Genomic DNA, 16,636 nt, shown 5'->3' with positions numbered 1-16,636 from the left:
CAGAACAGATATTAAGCCCTGTCACAACACTATGGTTGTAAGATTTTATTAGAGCTTAAAAAGATTGAGTGCTTTTGCCCACATATCCACAGGCTTCATCAGAATCTTCAGAAAGGACTATGTATCCAGCTAGTTAGTTAACATTTTTTTTACTATTATTATTATTGTAATTATTTTAATCTAAAAAGCCTGTTGGCTGAGGGAATAACTATTTTTTTTAATTAATACAATTAATTTTTTACTATGCCACCTATATATTTTTAATGTGCATCTTAGCCATTCAGATTTTGTATACTATAAATTCAATTGTAATTGTTACTCAGACAAGTTTATTGTATAATATTACCAAAGTATACTTGTAATAGTGGATACTTCCTGTTTTCTGTCATGACTTTTTATGGTTTTCTTATTTATTGCTTATTGACCAACACAGTGATATTTTATACCTGACACAATATACTACGGTTTTAATATTTGTAAGAATTCTCAAAACATTGCTTACTTTATAAGAAAATGTTTATATCTGCATAAATCAATGCATTTAGATATATTGCTGAGAGTTTAAACTCATTTGCTTGTTCTGTTTAATATTTCTAAAAACAAACATTTGAATCAAACATTTCATAGTAAAAGTCTCATTAGGTTCTCTTACACTTTTCTTAATTTGACACATTTATTTTTAGCCTTCTGTCACATTTTGTCTACATACATATATGTGTGTGAAATGTGTGTGTGTGTGTGTGTGTGTGTCTATATATTTACTATATTAATTTTAATCTGTGTATGCAGATGTGGGCACACTCATGTTTACTGATATGTTTGGATGTGAAGGACTGCTCTTTTGTTTATAGTATTTTGTTTTTGTTTACAAACTAATTTCATATTGTTTTGCTTTGATACTTAGGTGGGGCAGCTTTTATCTTCCCAAACACCTCAGCATACACCGAAGCAACACAGAGGGTTTCAGCTAGACCAGGTAAATAAATTCATGCTTTTACTATTTAGAAAAATACATGATTGATGTTGATAGCTGTCTGGTAGCAGTGCAAATTATTCTCAAACTGTCATCTAGCTCTTCATCTTATGCTGAAAGAGCAATGTACTATGACAACATTCATATACCATATGTAACTCACAAAACACTATTTAACAACGGTTCAGAAGAGATGGGCAGTGAGATTGACAGTGGTCTTCTGCACTGATTGTCAGCTGCATAAAGAAAGGGTTAGTCTGTTGAATTATAAATGCGTACTTTTTACACAGACGTGTTTAACTTTCAGTACCTGCTCAGTGCACTACAAAGAATAATGCTTGGCACAGTGAACTACTCCATTACATACAAGACTCAGGATGGTAATATTTATTTATTTATTTATTTAACATTTGTTGACCGGGAAAGTCCGACTAGGTTCCACAGATCCTATTTTCAGCGGAGGCCTGAGGAGAAATGCTCCAGAAGCATGTCTTTAGAATGTGGGAGGAAACCGGAGTACCCGGAGGAAACCCACGCGAACGCAGGGAGAACATGCAAACTCCACACAGAAGGCACCCCAGCTGAGAATCGAACTGTAGAACCTCTTGCTGTGAGGCGACAGCATTAACCGCTGCACCACTGTGCCGCCCACATATTCACAGGACCAAAGTCTGTGCACCCTGGATCTTAGCAGATAGCCTGCATAAATGTTGATACTAACTGGACACTTTGCACCATAGCCTATTCTCATTGGAACAGAGCAGGAAACACTCACAGAAAAGAATTGTATCCTGAGAAAGGTGCGTGTGTAAGTGAATTGGCATTTCACTGAAGGGGCTGTAGGAATAGAAGGGTGTAGTGCTGGAGGTACAACATTTCTGCATAGCATGTTGTTAGTGCACTACAACCCACTGTTGTTCTTAAGTCTATATCATGTAGCATTCACTATACACAATTCATGGGTCAAGAAAGGGGTTGCACATAGTGTTTCTTTGCATACCAACAACCACAGACACACACACACACACACACACACACACACACACACACACACACACACACACACACACATATACACACACACACACACACACACACACACACACACACACACACACACACACACGCACACACACGCACACACACACACCCTACATACACACACATAACCCTGGAGAAGTTATAATTTACTGTGCATCTAATAGGTATACCTACATATAAGCTACATACTATGAATAATAGCAGTAACCCATTTCAGAGAAAACCATAGTATGCCCTAAACCTTTTCACTTAAAATGCATTAAAACAGCAGTTACAGGTATGCATTAACAGTATAGAAGGTTGTTTTCTACAAATCAAAGCAGAACAGCTGCAGCAGTTCAGTGAATAAATACATGTTAGTTCAGAGAGGTTTAATTTCATTTACTAACTGGACACAAAAGTATGCCCTGTGTTCATGCATGTGTACTTACTGCAAATCATTAGTAGCTACAGCATACACTTTATGTTCAATCACGTAAATAACTATCTGATGTCAGTCTTCACCCAATCCTTGACAGTGGGTTCGGTGCCAAACCTCGGAACCGACCCGGCCATATTTTCCAGTTCGTGCTCTCCAAACTCTTGAGCCAGGCACTACCCATAATGCTCCTCTCTAAAGTTACCTCAGATCTCATTTGCTGCTTCGCAGACCAGACACATTAGTTTTCCTTCTCTCGAACCTTGGCTATAACAGTGAGTTATTTTCTAATTTTCTAACTTTTTGAAATAGTTCTTTATTCCCTTTTAAGAAATTCCTCTCTAGTTCTTCTTACGCTATCTACCTGCTCCTCTTAACCTTAATGTAGCTGTTTATTCTGCTTCTTTCCCTCTCCTACCATTGGTAGAACTTAAGTACCATTGCTGTAACTTATTACCTATTTAGGTATTCTAAAATACCATCACTAGTGTCTGCTACCTTTAGTCTATATAAAAAAAAAAATCCTTTGTTTCTTTCTCTCTGTCTTTCTTGTCCCGTGACTGTTTGACAGTTATTTACAGTCCTATGGCTGACCAAAAACAACAATATCCTCCTGCTAAATCTGTTAAAGACACCTCAGGCTTTAAAAGGTGCTAGAAATGTGAAGGCAAGATGTTTTGAGTTCCTCCGAGCCTTCGGCACCAGAGGTCTCCCAAGGTCATGATTGTCTGGTTGAGTCTGAGGAGCATGGATTGATTTTGTTTCCTTCGGAACCATCCATGTCCCTTGGTACCTTGGCCTTTGTAGGATCAACCATAGCTTCTGTTCCAAAGGCTGCCTCCTCGGTGCGGGGTGTGACCCCGGTTCCAAAGGAGTTCATTTCAGTTCTGGGCTCCCATCCCTCTACAAGGGGGCCAGACTTTATGATAATGGAGAAGGCATTGTCCATTGGGGACTCTCAGTCTTTGCCATCCCTATCCAAACAGATTTCTACTTCCTCTCAGCCTGAGCTACCATCAGTCTCATGCGTGGGACAGAGGGCACAAAAGTCCCAGGTGACTCCCACTTTAGTGGTCTCCTCTTCGGACACTTCCCAGGATCACCCTCCCAGGAAGTCCCTGCGAAGAAGAAGTGCAAGAGGAAGCACCTGGATACCCCAGAAGAGTTCTTCACTGAAGATACTGATTTTGATGAGGGGGAAGGTTCCCACAGGTCACCCTCTGATGATGTTTCCTTCAGAGATATCCTAGAAATCCTGAAAAAGAGGGGTGGCTGGTCCTCTATTCAAACTTTATTGGAGGAATCAGTATACCTGGAGGCTTTTCATGCCCAGCCCTCTACTTCTTGGATCTGTCCGCCCGCTGATGATTTTATTAAATTGATCCCTCAGCAGGTGTGGAAGATGCCCACCACCATAGAGCCAATCCCCAAGAGACCTGACTGTAGATTATTAGCCCCTAGGGATGAGCCACATTGGTCTAAAGGGATGCCCGTTGATGCCATAGTGATAGCGGCTGCCACCAAAAAGGAACTCACTGAAGAGAGTCCGACTATCCATCCTCCTAACAAGGAGTCTAGGATGTTGGATAAATTTGGAAAGTGTGTTTATGCTTCAACAACCTTCGCTCTAAGGTCCTTGAATTATATGGCACACTTTACCAGATTATGGAGAGATTTGATTAAAGATCTTTCAAATACCCTCTCAGGAGCAGTGGCTGAAGGGGTCCATGACAAAGCTTTCTCTCAGTTTGCAACCCTTGATACTATCTCCATTTCGTCCATGAGGCTTATTGCCCACGCAGCTGAAGGGAATGCTAGAGCAGCAGGTTCAGGGATAGCCATTAGAAGGCATTCCTGGATGCGCTTGTGCGACTTTGCAGACCCATTTAAAGCATCTTTCGTCAATGCTCCTTTTCACAGATTTACCCTTTTTGGCCCCAAGGTAAAAGAAACCCTAGACAGATGTGAGAAAGATGGCAAGACCCCATCTGCCATAGGCATATGTTTCTCCACTTCTCAGAGACCTTATTCTAGGAACCAAAGAAGTGGGAGACAATGGTTTAAAAAATCCAAAGAGCCTTTCCAAGACTCATGAGGCAAAGACTTCCCCCGGGGAGAGGGGGAAGCAATGGAAGACACCATTCTGGGGCAGAAATGGGCTGCAAAATCAGGGGTCCAGAAAATCATTCTCTGGAACTTCCTATCAGGATCCTGAAAGGGGGACTGATTGTCTTCCTCTGGAAGCAGTCGGGGGGCAATTATCCCTGCATCAACCTGCCAGGCAATTGATAACTTTGGACAAATGGGTGCAAGGAATGATATCCATAGGTTACAAAATTCCTGTTATGAGCACAACACCCCAAAAAAGTCTCCCAGATGTTCCATCAAATCAAAGGGAAGCAGCAGTCTTAGAAATTCAAAAACTGCTCAACAAAAGAGAAATCCAAACAGTCCCACCAGACCAAACAGGATCCGGGGTTTACTCAAGATTCTTTTTAGTGCCCCAACAAAACAGGGGACTGGAGACCCGTTCTGGATCTCAGCCAGTTCAAGAGGGCAGTCCACTAAACCAAATTCCAGATGATTTCAGTTCAATCGATACTTCCTTTCTTGGAAAAAGAAAACTGGATGTGCTTTATAGACCTCCAAGATGCTTATTGCCACATAAAAATGGAAAAAAGCTCCAGAAGGTGTCTATGCTTCCGGCTGGGAGCCACTCATTTCCAGTTCAGAGCACTGTCCTTTGGCCTCACCACAGCCCCCAGGGTGTTTACCAAATACATGGCAGTGGTTGCAGCTCATCTCAGACTGCAAGGCTTTTGAGTCTTTCCATATCTCGATGACTATCTCCTTACCGCTACCACCAGGCATCTGTTAGAACAAGCAAGAGACTACACCATAAATCTTTGTACAGCTCTACGAATAATGATAAACTTCGAAAAGTCCACCCTTCAGCTGTCTCAGCAACTGGATTCCATTGGAGCTCATTTAGATGTTGTTTCAGATACTGCATCTCTCCCTCCAGAGAGACATCAACTCATCAGATTCCAAGTCAGACAAATTCTTCAGAAAAAGTGGGTTCCAGTGAAACTTGTTCTTCAAACATTAGGATCTATCGCTGCATTAATCACACTATTTCCCCTGGCAAGGTTTCATATGCGAATCCTACAGTGGTTGCTAGCTTCAGAAAGGTCTCAAATACACCACCCAATGTCTCACTAAATTTTGATCACCGACCTTTGCAAACAGAATCTCAAATGGTGACTACACTCTGACCAGATTCTCTCAGGTCACTCGTTTACTCTTCCCCAGCCCCAAGCCATAGTGACCATGGATGCTTCCCATATAGCGTGGGGGGGGGCATTATCTAGGCAAGACAGTCCAAGGCACGTGGTCCCAACTGGAGGCCAAGCTTACACATCAGTGTTCTGGAAATGAGAGCATTGCTGTTAGCATTGCAAGCATTTCATGATGCCCTTCCTTTTGGGACAGTACCAATTCAGACAGACAACATGTTGGTAGTCTGGTATATAAACAAACAAGGGGGAAACAAATCTTGCCCACTCTGTTGAGAAGCAGTCAGAGTTTGGCAATGGGCGATTTCTTCCAACCACTTTCTAACAGCAGCGCGCATTCCGGGAAGTTCCAGCATGATAGCGGACAAGTTGAGCAGAATGATTCTTTTGCCTCAGGAGTGGTCTCTCAGTCCTGTAGTGGTGAACAAGATTTTTCACCACTGGAGCCAACCTTGCTGCGACCTTTTTGCCTCTGCCATGAACAACAAGTGCAGGAGTTACTTTACCTTAATCCATCCTCTGGGGGAATCACCCAGAGATGCTCTTCTCCACGATTGGCCTCCTGGTCTGCTAATATGCCTTTCCCCCAGACTCCTCTCATATCACGTTCCTGAAGAAAGCCAGATGGACAGAGAACACAATAATCCTCATTGCCCCCTCCTGGCCTCAACAAGTTTGGTTTCCCTTTCTTTGGCCTCATCTAATACGGAAACCATTAATTTTGGACCCAGCTCCAGATCTCCTAACTCACCCAGAGGGCATTGTTCATCACATCTCCAACATCTCAAGCTGACTGTATGGCTTCTCCATTTCCCATGATTGCCAGGCATCCTTTACTCTCCTCCCCTGTCCAAGAAATTATTATTGCTCATCACAAACCTTCGACCAGAAAACTGTACCAAAGCAAATGGGAGAAATTTGCTAGATGGGCCTTGAACAAAGGACTAGACTATGATACCAGCCCCATTCATGACGTTCTAGATTTTCTAACTACACTGTTCCAGTCCTGTACCTCTACATCCACAATTAAAGTCCATCTAGCATCAGTTTCAAAATTTCATTCAGGCCTGAATGGTTCTTCTCTAATGTCTCACAAGCTTTGTAAAGATAATTAAACCTTTGTTTAAAGAACCAGCTCCCCCTTGGTAACTCACTATTGTTCTTCAGGCCCTTACTAAGACTCCCTTTGAACCATCAGCATCCTGTGACTTGAAATATTTGTCCTAGAAGTCTTTACTCATGGTCACTATCACTTTCACAAGAAGAGTATCTGAGCTCCAGGCTCTATCCTGCAAATCACCCTACTTGATTTCTCATAAAGATGGAGTTGCACTTACTACATTTGGTAAAAACGATGGATTTGTTCTATCTGAAACCAACATTAACCACTTTCTACAATTAATAGTATTTTCCCTAATTTTTCAAACAAAGAGGAATACGTCCTTCATTAGCTAGAAATGCACAAGCAACTACGTTTTACCTTCAGAGCACAAAGGTTTTTAGAAAATCAGATCAGCTATTTGTAGCGTTCTCTTCCTTCCATTTGGGTAATCCAGTTGTTAAGGTTACCTTAAGTGGCTCAGAGACTGCATCACATTTATTTATCACTCTAAAGGGCTCCAACATCCTATACCAGTTCAAGGCCATTCAACAAGAGCTGTGGCAACATCAGCAGTTTTTCATGCCAGAGCTTCTTTATGCGAGATCTGTGCAGCAGCTAAATGGTCTTCTCCTCATACCTTTATCACTCATTACAAACTGGATCAGATCTTGAAGGGTCGAGCATCCTTTGGCTCTATGGTGCTTAGGAATCTCCTTCCGTGAGACCTCCCAAGGCTAAAGTAGCTTGGGATTCTGTCCCACTGTCAAGGATTGGGTGAAGATCGACAACATCAGATGAAGAAGTTATGTCTTACCGTAATGTTCCATCTATGTTGTTGATCTTCACCAATCCTTGACATAACCACCCTCCTTCCCCCTTCCTATGTCTGTTAGTAGACCGGATTATTCCTTAGCTAGTTTCCTTTTAAGGACTCATATATGCCCTTGGTCAATATTATATTTAGATGACTACATTTGTTTCTGCTTTTCTATCTGCTAATTTCTTGAGCAAACTTGATCTGAGCTAACTTTAGAGAGGAGCATTATGGGTAGTGCCTGGCTCAAAAGTTTGGAGAGCGTGAGCTGGAAGATATGGCCAAGTCAGTTCCAAGGTTTGGAACCGAACCCACTGTCATGGATTGGTGAAGATCAACAACACAGATAAAACATTATGGAAAGACATAACTTCTTTTTCTAGGTTAAGCCTACTTAAAAAGAATTAATACTATAACCAGATCTAATAATTGGTACATACGTTGCTATACATGTGTAGAAAATGCTCTGTGATATTATATAATAAGTTCAAGTAATAATTAAGCAGGTGTGTAATTTCAAATTGCATATATATCTGTGTGTGTTCATATATCCTCAATGCATACAGACAAATAGATGTGACAAATATGTTTATCAAGTACAAAATGTCATTTTATTAATCACCTCTCTTATCACATTATGAAGTATTTATGACCACTCTAAATGTATGCAGTATGTCAAGGCTGTTTTTAAGATGAAAGTTACTGAGAATGATTATGCATTTGAAATGTAGATGAATGGATGATGTTACACACAGAATACTAATTAATATACAGTGATCTGCATAGATTGGTAACAAATTAAACAATGTACATTTTGTACCTGACAGTTTTATTATACCCTTTTTCTCTCAATTGCTAATCTATAAATTACCTTTCAACCTTAAAAATAATTGTTTACTAGTCATTAACACCAAAACACTTTGATGCTGGCAAACTCACTGTAGCCAGGAAGTACCCACTGAGTTTAACTTAGGCTCATCATAAATTGATCAAGAATAAAGAAATGTATTTTTTTTAAACCTACACATCTGGTCAAGTGCTTATGCAGTGCATTAGTTCATAGGTTTATAGATTCATAGGTTGGTACTAGGCTATCGGCCCTAGGGCCTATACAAGCCTAGCCATAACAATTCTCTGGCTATTTCTTCCCACACTATTTACTTGCCTGGACCCCTGTCTAGCAGGGCGACTGACATGATCCCCGTGGTGAATTTCCTTTCTCCGACCCAATCATCAAGGTTCCTTTTGAAGAGGGCCAAAGAGGCGCTCTGCTTGACATGTATGGGCAGTCTATTCCAGAGTCTGGGGAGTCTCTGGATCAGGAACCTATCCCTTCAGCATGTTTTGTTTATTGTGATGACAAGGTTTAGCTACCTGGAGCATGTGGCTCTGAGGGATTGGGATTTCTTTAAATGTAGCATGTCCAACAGCTTTGGGTTTGACATGGCCTTGTATGTTAAGCAAAGATCGCCTCGGAGTAGACAATATGCGACAGAGTATAGCTGGAGTATTTTAAGGTGGTCAGCATAGGGCATCTGCTTTAGGCCTGTGATTCTTTTAGTAAGGTATTTCTGCAGCCTTTCCAGTTGTTACAGATGTCTTGAGAGGTACATACCAAATGGGGCATTCTATTCTATAATGGGTCTAATGAGGGATGAGTACAGTGGGACAATGACCTCCTTTTTTCTGGATGAAAAGCCCTTAGTGATGAGGTGTGCCACATAGAAAGATTTCCTGACTGTTGTGGTGATGTGGTTATCGAAGGTGAGACCACTGTCCACCTGTGTCCCTAAGTCTTTTGTCATACTTTCAGTGTTTAGTGTACTGCCACCTATGTGGTAATTCACGGGTACATGTTTTTTCCCAAAGGGGATAACTATACATTTCTTGGCATTGAACTTGAGCCCATGGCTCTGGCACCAAGCATCTGTTTCTGTGAGGCCCTTTTGTAGAGTATCCACATCATTTGGGGATTCAGTAATGGCTCCCAGTTTGCAGTCATCTGCAAACTTTGTTAGCCAGAGTCCCTTAGTGTTGGCCTGTACTTCAGAGAAGTAGATGCCAAACAAGTGAGGTCCCTTGACTGAACCCTGAGGTACTCCACTTGTCACTTGTCTGGAGCTGGATTTGGAGTCAGCTACTTTTACAGTGTGAGTTCTGTCAGTAAGCCAGTTGGCACCCCATTGAGTGACGTAGGGATTAATTCCCAGCTTAGTAAGTTTATCTGTGATTCCAGAGTGGGGGATGGTGTCAAAGGCCTTGGAGAGGTCCAGATAGGCTGTGTGGACTGCCTTACCCTCGTCTATGGCTCTGGAGTCTGATTCGAAGAAGTCAGTCAGGATCAGGAGACAAGATCTGCCCTTCACGAACCCAAACTGGGTGGGGTCCAGTGTTTTAAGGTTGACAATGTCTTTGTTTATAAGTTCCATGATAATACGTTCCATGGCCTTGCAGATCAGGCTCGTCAGACTGATGGGGCGGTAGTTCCCAGGATCCGAGGTGGATCCCCCCTTGTGGAGTGGGATAACTGTAGCTGTGCGCCACTCAGTGGGCATGAAGCCTGAGGTGAGGGTATGATTAAACATGACACTTAGGTGAGGTGCCAGTTCATTTTGTAGTTCATGTAGTACACAGTCCGGGATGTCATCTGGTCCCATGGATGCTGTATTCTTAGCTTTGGAGAGTGCATTTTTTTACCTGTGTGGCCGTTATTACCGGAATTTGGCAATCTTCCGGTAATGAGATGGGCCATTTAGGGGGTGAGAGGGGGTGAAATTGGCACTGAATTGATCTGCCAGGATATTGGCAATATCCTTGGGATCAATATATTTAATGCCATTCTGTTGTAGCTCAGAGCAGATCTGAGCATTGCCATTTAGATTCTTGACATAGTTATAGAATGCTTTGTTGTTGTCTTTGGAATCTTTGGCAATTTTATTTTTGTAACTTGCTTTGGAGGATTTTATGAGGGATCTCAGCTTCTTACTGAGGCTGGTAAGGGAGTTTTTTGCATCCTGAGATTTTCCTCTTTTCTGCAACAGTTTCTTCCTTTTGTTGTAAAGTTTGTTTATGGCAGGGGACCACCAGATTGGCTTCCTTTTTTTGGAGGAGAGCATCTTGGTTCTGTTTGGGATGGCACGATTCATGCATGAGTGGATGTGCTCGTACAATGCCTTAGTGTAGGACTCAACAGTCGAACTTTCAGTTCCCTTTTGTGTGGGTGTTATTGTCTGTAACTTCTGACTTGAGTAGCATGAAGTTGGCTTTGGAGAAGTTTTTTATGGAGGTTTCTTTACTAGGGAGTGGGGGTGGGATGTGGATGCTAAGGTTGATTAGCTTATGGTCTGAACTGATCAACGAGGGGGTGACCATAGGTGTGGAGCATCAATTTCCCATGCTGGTAATGACCAGGTCTAGGATATTGGAGCCCCTGGTGGGACTATGGATTAGTTGATCCAGGGCATTGGAATTTATGAATTCCAAGAACCGTTGGGCAAAGATGTTGGTACACAAGTAGTTTTCCCAGTTAATGACAGGGTAGTTGAAATCACCCAGTGTTAGGGTGTTTGGTTGTATATTAATATTTTTCAGTATGTTTAGAAAGGTGTAGTGAGAATCTTCGGGCATGGTGGGGGATCTGTAGCAAGCTACAATTTGGATTGCAGTCTTACCTAGTGTTAGTTGCACCTGGAGAATTTCAGACGCATTGTGTTGGGCAACTAACCTGGTGGTGTGAATATCCTTGGTGAATATGGACACTCGTCCACCTTTAGTGTTTCGATCTTGGTTTGGTGGCCGAAAAGTGTGGTAAGAGTTGTAGCCTGGTATTGCAGGGGTGCTCTCTGGAGCCTTTAACCAGGTCTCAGTTACTGCACAGATATCGATGTTCATTTTTAGGAGTGCCTCGAGAGAGTGCATTTTGAGGTTTAGTCTTCTACCATTGAGTAGCATTACCTTTATATTTTGCATGCTTCTACCTGTTATGGTGGTGGTTTTGTCCTTTGAACTTTGCCTAAAAAAGGCACTATAGGGGTGAATCCCAGGGGCGACAGGTGCAGACCATCTCTGGCAAAGCATCGTGGTCTGTCGATCATGTCGTCCCAGGCAGACAGATACTGGATCCCCTTTGAATGACACCAGAAGCTTAGCCAATTGTTGAAGTCAGTTATTTTGTCCTTATATTGTGGTATAATTCTGGGTTAGTTTTCATTTTAGTTTTAATATCCCGGTAAATAAATGTAAAATAAAAAAATAAAAAAAATAAAAAAGTGGTCATAGAAGGAATGAGTAACAGCACTCAGTTTACAGCTGAGCACAAACTTAGACAAGCATAGGTGAGGAATGTTGTCTTGAAGGTATGAAAAATATATACCAAGTCAGAGAGGCCCAGGCCTTAACCATGTGGTACACCTCTGATAGCAATTTATGCTTTCAGAAATGCCAACTGTGCCTCTACCCAAATGGGTTCTGTCAGACAATCAGTTAGCTATCCACCACACAACATTTGGATTTAAATTCAGAAATGCAAGTCTGTAAATATTGTCTGTATATAGTCAGCTGTTGGGCTGTAGGAGCACTCTGGACACTTACTGATAACATCCTCCAGGCTATAGACAAAGGTCTCCTCACTGGAGCCATCTTTATTTACTTCACCAGAACTTTTCATTTGGTTGACCATAACATTCTGTTGGATCGCCTAACTGAAAATGGAATTAGACCAGATACAGCTCCCTGGTATAAAAATTATCATTCTGTTCTGTTCAGTTTCAAAACACCCTCACTGCTTCCACCCCTGTCCTTAAAGGAGTACCTCAGGGCTCCATTTTGGCTTCCCTTCTTTTTTCCATTTTCATTAATAAACTACCACCTGACCTCCCTCACCTCTCTCTCTCTCTCTTACTTTTTGTTAATGACATGTCTTATTTCACTCAAACATGACCTCCTCAGCCATATAACTACAAGCTGGCATCCTTTCTCTTATCAAATGGCTTAATAACAAAAAAGCTAATGGTAAACACTTCCAAAAATTAAAGCAGTATTGCTTGGTATCTCCCCTAAATGGCAAAAATCTCTCAATTACTTCTTATCCATGACCACCTTCACAACGCCATTGTTCAAGCTATCTCAGTCAAATACCTTAGTATGTGACTTCATTGCACACTGAACTTTCACATTCACCTAAAAAAATAAACAAGAAAATTAATTTCCTCCTGTTTTGGGCCTGTAAAATTCCCCTCTTTCTCTGCAGACCAACTAGGAATGCCATAGGCAAAAGCATTCTACTAGCACAGCTTGAATATGGACTTCCACTGGTTGCAGCACCATCCAGGAAAATTTCCCTCGCCATCAAAACTATATGCATTTCTATCTGCTGTTTCATTACTATGTCCCCTAGTAATGAGCATCATTGCATCACACTTAATAATGCAATTGGTTACCTGTCCAACAATGTGCCAGCCTTCTTCTTGGATCCCAACTCTACAAGTTCCTTAAAGAACTTTTGGGATCTCTGGCTGTTCATGGTTGTTTTTTATCTACATTTTTGGATTGTAGTTTTGGTTTCTTTATGGCCAGTGAGCCTGCTAGCCATTTTCCAAGAATATTTTGTGAGGGTACTATGGATACCAGTCAAAGATCGATGGACAGTTTTACTGTGACTGCTAATGAACATGATGGCAGTTTGGATAATGGAGGGAACTCAGTTATTAATGGACATAAAAAGTTCCTGGAAAGGATTGAAAATGAATGTAAGCAAAGAGGTACGAATCCCTTTGTCTCTGTTGGTATGTGTTCTGTGGCACAAGTCTCAACAGAGACATAAGACTTGTTGCAAGATTTAGAAAAATTAATGTTCAAGGAGACTTCTGTTTTTTTTGAACATTCAGAGTCTACAGCGTTATGTTGAACTTAATATAGTTCCAAGGGGTCTCCGAGCTGTTAAAGGCCCTACTACACCATTTGACCTTACAAGTGAGGAAGATCTTCAGTTCAAATCTAGGTGGGTTGCTGCAGCCTACAAGTGCTCTATGGAATGGATTTCCATTCTCATAGAAAGAGACTTGTTGAAACAAAGACGCTTGATGGATCAAATTGCCTCTTTAAGTTCCACTATTTCAACAACATTGGGCGCTGTTTGTCTTGATAATTTTCTTACTGATATAAGAGACCGATTGCGTGGTTTTGAGGATAGCATAGTGGACCGGAAAAAAAAAACAAAATTCGTAGAGATCTAAAAGATTATGAAAATAAGTGGGCCTTTGATAGGGTAACCAGTCGGAAGCTAGCTCGAAGTCATGTGAGTTTTCAGAGACAACAAGGAGAAGGCTGCACACAGGGACTTTCTTTCACTTCATCTGAAGGAAACTTAACATCCTGGAATGGGAAAAAGAAGATGAGTAGTTTCCCAACCTTCCTCCGGTTCAGAATCCTGGACAGCTACTGAGGACTTTTCATCCAGGTGAGGAGCAATCCATTAATTATAAGAAATGCCAAAGAAATAATGACTTTAATACCGGACATAGGAGGGAGGGAAGTTACAAACGTAACAAACAGGGAAAATGGTATTAATTGTGACACTGTTGTTCCTGGTTGTAATTATGAGATTAATTTGTCAGTTTATACACTGTCACATGAAGAACAAGCTGTGCTGAATTGTGGTGTTAAATTTGTGCCGACTGTGCTACTGTGATTGTATTTGGGGAATGTGTTTAAATTAGTTAGGAAAATGTATTTAAAACTGTATTTTTCTAATTTAATACTGAATGTTAATGAACAAATTGGGGTTCAGAGGATGATAAGCAAATCAAAGTTATTCTTGTGACTCTGAACCAGTTGTGAATGCTTACTCTTCTCTTATTATTTCAAGTATAACATGTAAGTGTGAGTTTATGCCTCCTTTTAACCACGAAGTAGCACAACAGTTCTATTCAATGGTTAATTTTGGAATAGAAAGAAAATATATACAGTTTTTCAGAGATTTACAAAATATGAACTATAATTTAACGAAAAATGAATGGAAAGCATTGGCTGCTTTAAGTAATAGACAGGAATTAATATTCAGACCTTCTGATAAAGGCAATAAGTCATAATGAATGTTAACAAATATTTGAATATGTGTTATCGACACTTGAATGATAGACAAGTGTATACTATTGTGGACATCAGTAAATATTATTCTGCTTTGGTGAAATTTAATGAATTGGTCCAGAGTGGTTATAGGCTGGACTATTTTTCAAAGGAAGATAAAGATAAAAAGTTTGATATTGGTTCGTGTGAGATAGCTTACTTTTATTGTTTGCCGAAAACTCACAAGGACATGATAAATCCCCCAGGATGGCCTATTATTTCAACATGTAATTATTTTACGCAGAATATGGGTGGTTTTCTGCACAGCTATTTAGTTCCCTATGTTACTAAGTTAGAGTCCTGTGTGAGTGATACTTTTCACTTTTTGGAAAGGATTTCAAATATCACTTGGAGAAAAGGAATGTATTAGATTACTGTTGATGTTGTGAGTTTGTATACGAACATACAACTCAATTTTAGTTTGGAAGCCCTCTTGCACTTTTTGGGTGAGAGCCCAGATTCTATGTACATTATGGATTTGATTCATTTTTGTTTGAAGAATAATTATTTTGAATTTAATGGCATATTGTATCATCAGTTATTAGGTACTGCAATGGGGCACCATTTGCCCCCATGTATGCTAATTTATTTATGGGTTGTATTGAGGTTCAACATGTTTTTGTTTCAGAATTTTTTAGGAAATATGTAGTAGGTTATTTTAGATTCATAGATGATCTTATTTTTTATGTGATGGGGGAATGATTTGGTTAGTGATGTTATTGATTATTTACAGAATGATAGGTTTACTTTACAATTTAGTGATTTGAAAGTAGGGCATAAGGTTACATTTCTTGATGTCCTTTTGGAAGGCATGGAGGGTAAACCTATATGTATTATAGTACATAGAAAGTTTTCAGATGGTAATCAGTATTTGAATGGAGGAAGATGTCACCCCTTTCATACAACTGCAGCACTCCCCTATGGTGAGTTTCTTTAATTAAGGAGATTGTGTAATGATGAACAAGAATTTATTCAAGAAATTGAATTTACTAAGAGTATGTTTATAAGGAGGTTGTATGATGTAAATGTATCGGATGATAGTGTTCGTGACATGGATGCAAATAGGTCCAGTAATTTGAGTTGGAGCACAGATAGAAAATGTTATGCAGTGGGGAATAGACACAGTAGCAACATGAATAAAAATAGTGATAATAATGATAATAAAAGTAATAAAAAATGTATTTTGTTACTACTTACAGGCCTTTTAACAATGCAGTTGTTAAGCTTTTGAAGTATTATTGGGATTTTTTGATCAAACATAAGGATTTTAATAATTTATTGGAAAGAGTCCCTAGCATTACATATAGAAGAGGGAGGAGAATGGGTGATATGCTCATTCGTGGGAAATTTATCCCTCCAGCTATGTTGATTAATAATAGTGTTGCAGATTCTTCTACCCCCCCCCCCCCGAGGCACTAAGATATGTGGTAAGTGCTGTAGTTGTAAATATGTAGTACCATACTTTAGATATATTAATGGTGGAAAATATGAGGTGAAGCATACTTTTAGTTGTGATTCAGTGGGAATTATATATGCTATCAGGTGTCCTAGTGGTAAATTTTATGTTGGGGAAAGTAAGCAAGCTTTTAAAACCTGTTTGTAGGAACATCTCAGGGACATTAGAAAAGAGGGTTCGATGTTGTCCAGTTTTGAGAAATAGGGGTCAATCAAAGGTGAGTCGACATTTTAATGCTTCGTTTATATAATATAGACCCTTTCTCAACTCTCCATTTCACCCATTAGCCACCTTTGTCTTCATCACATTATTTCCCTACACTAATATGTGTTATCTTTTTCTATATTGTATATAGTTAATTTCTGTGTGCCGTCACCTTACTTTTACATCTTTTACACTTTGTGCTCTATC

General features: G+C 40.3%; 1 protein-coding gene across 7 annotated transcripts in view; it reads left to right on the top strand.

The window, feature by feature from the left end:
* ERG (ETS transcription factor ERG) overlaps positions 1-16,636 on the top strand; it is a 2,569,778-nt gene that overhangs the window by 2,306,404 nt on the left and 246,738 nt on the right. For all 7 annotated transcript variants that reach the window (XM_044071455.1, XM_044071454.1, XM_044071452.1 and 4 more), the window contains one exon: positions 905-976. In XM_044071455.1, the coding sequence (XP_043927390.1) occupies positions 905-976 (72 nt within the window). The remainder of the gene's footprint in view (positions 1-904; positions 977-16,636) is intronic.

This window comes from Protopterus annectens, chromosome 5.part0 (genome assembly GCF_019279795.1).
Source record: "Protopterus annectens isolate FY-2018-M chromosome 5.part0, PAN1.0, whole genome shotgun sequence".
Classification (NCBI taxonomy): domain Eukaryota; kingdom Metazoa; phylum Chordata; order Ceratodontiformes; family Protopteridae; genus Protopterus; species Protopterus annectens.
Note: the sequence above shows the minus strand (reverse complement) of the source record. Positions and strands in the feature narration are given on the sequence as shown.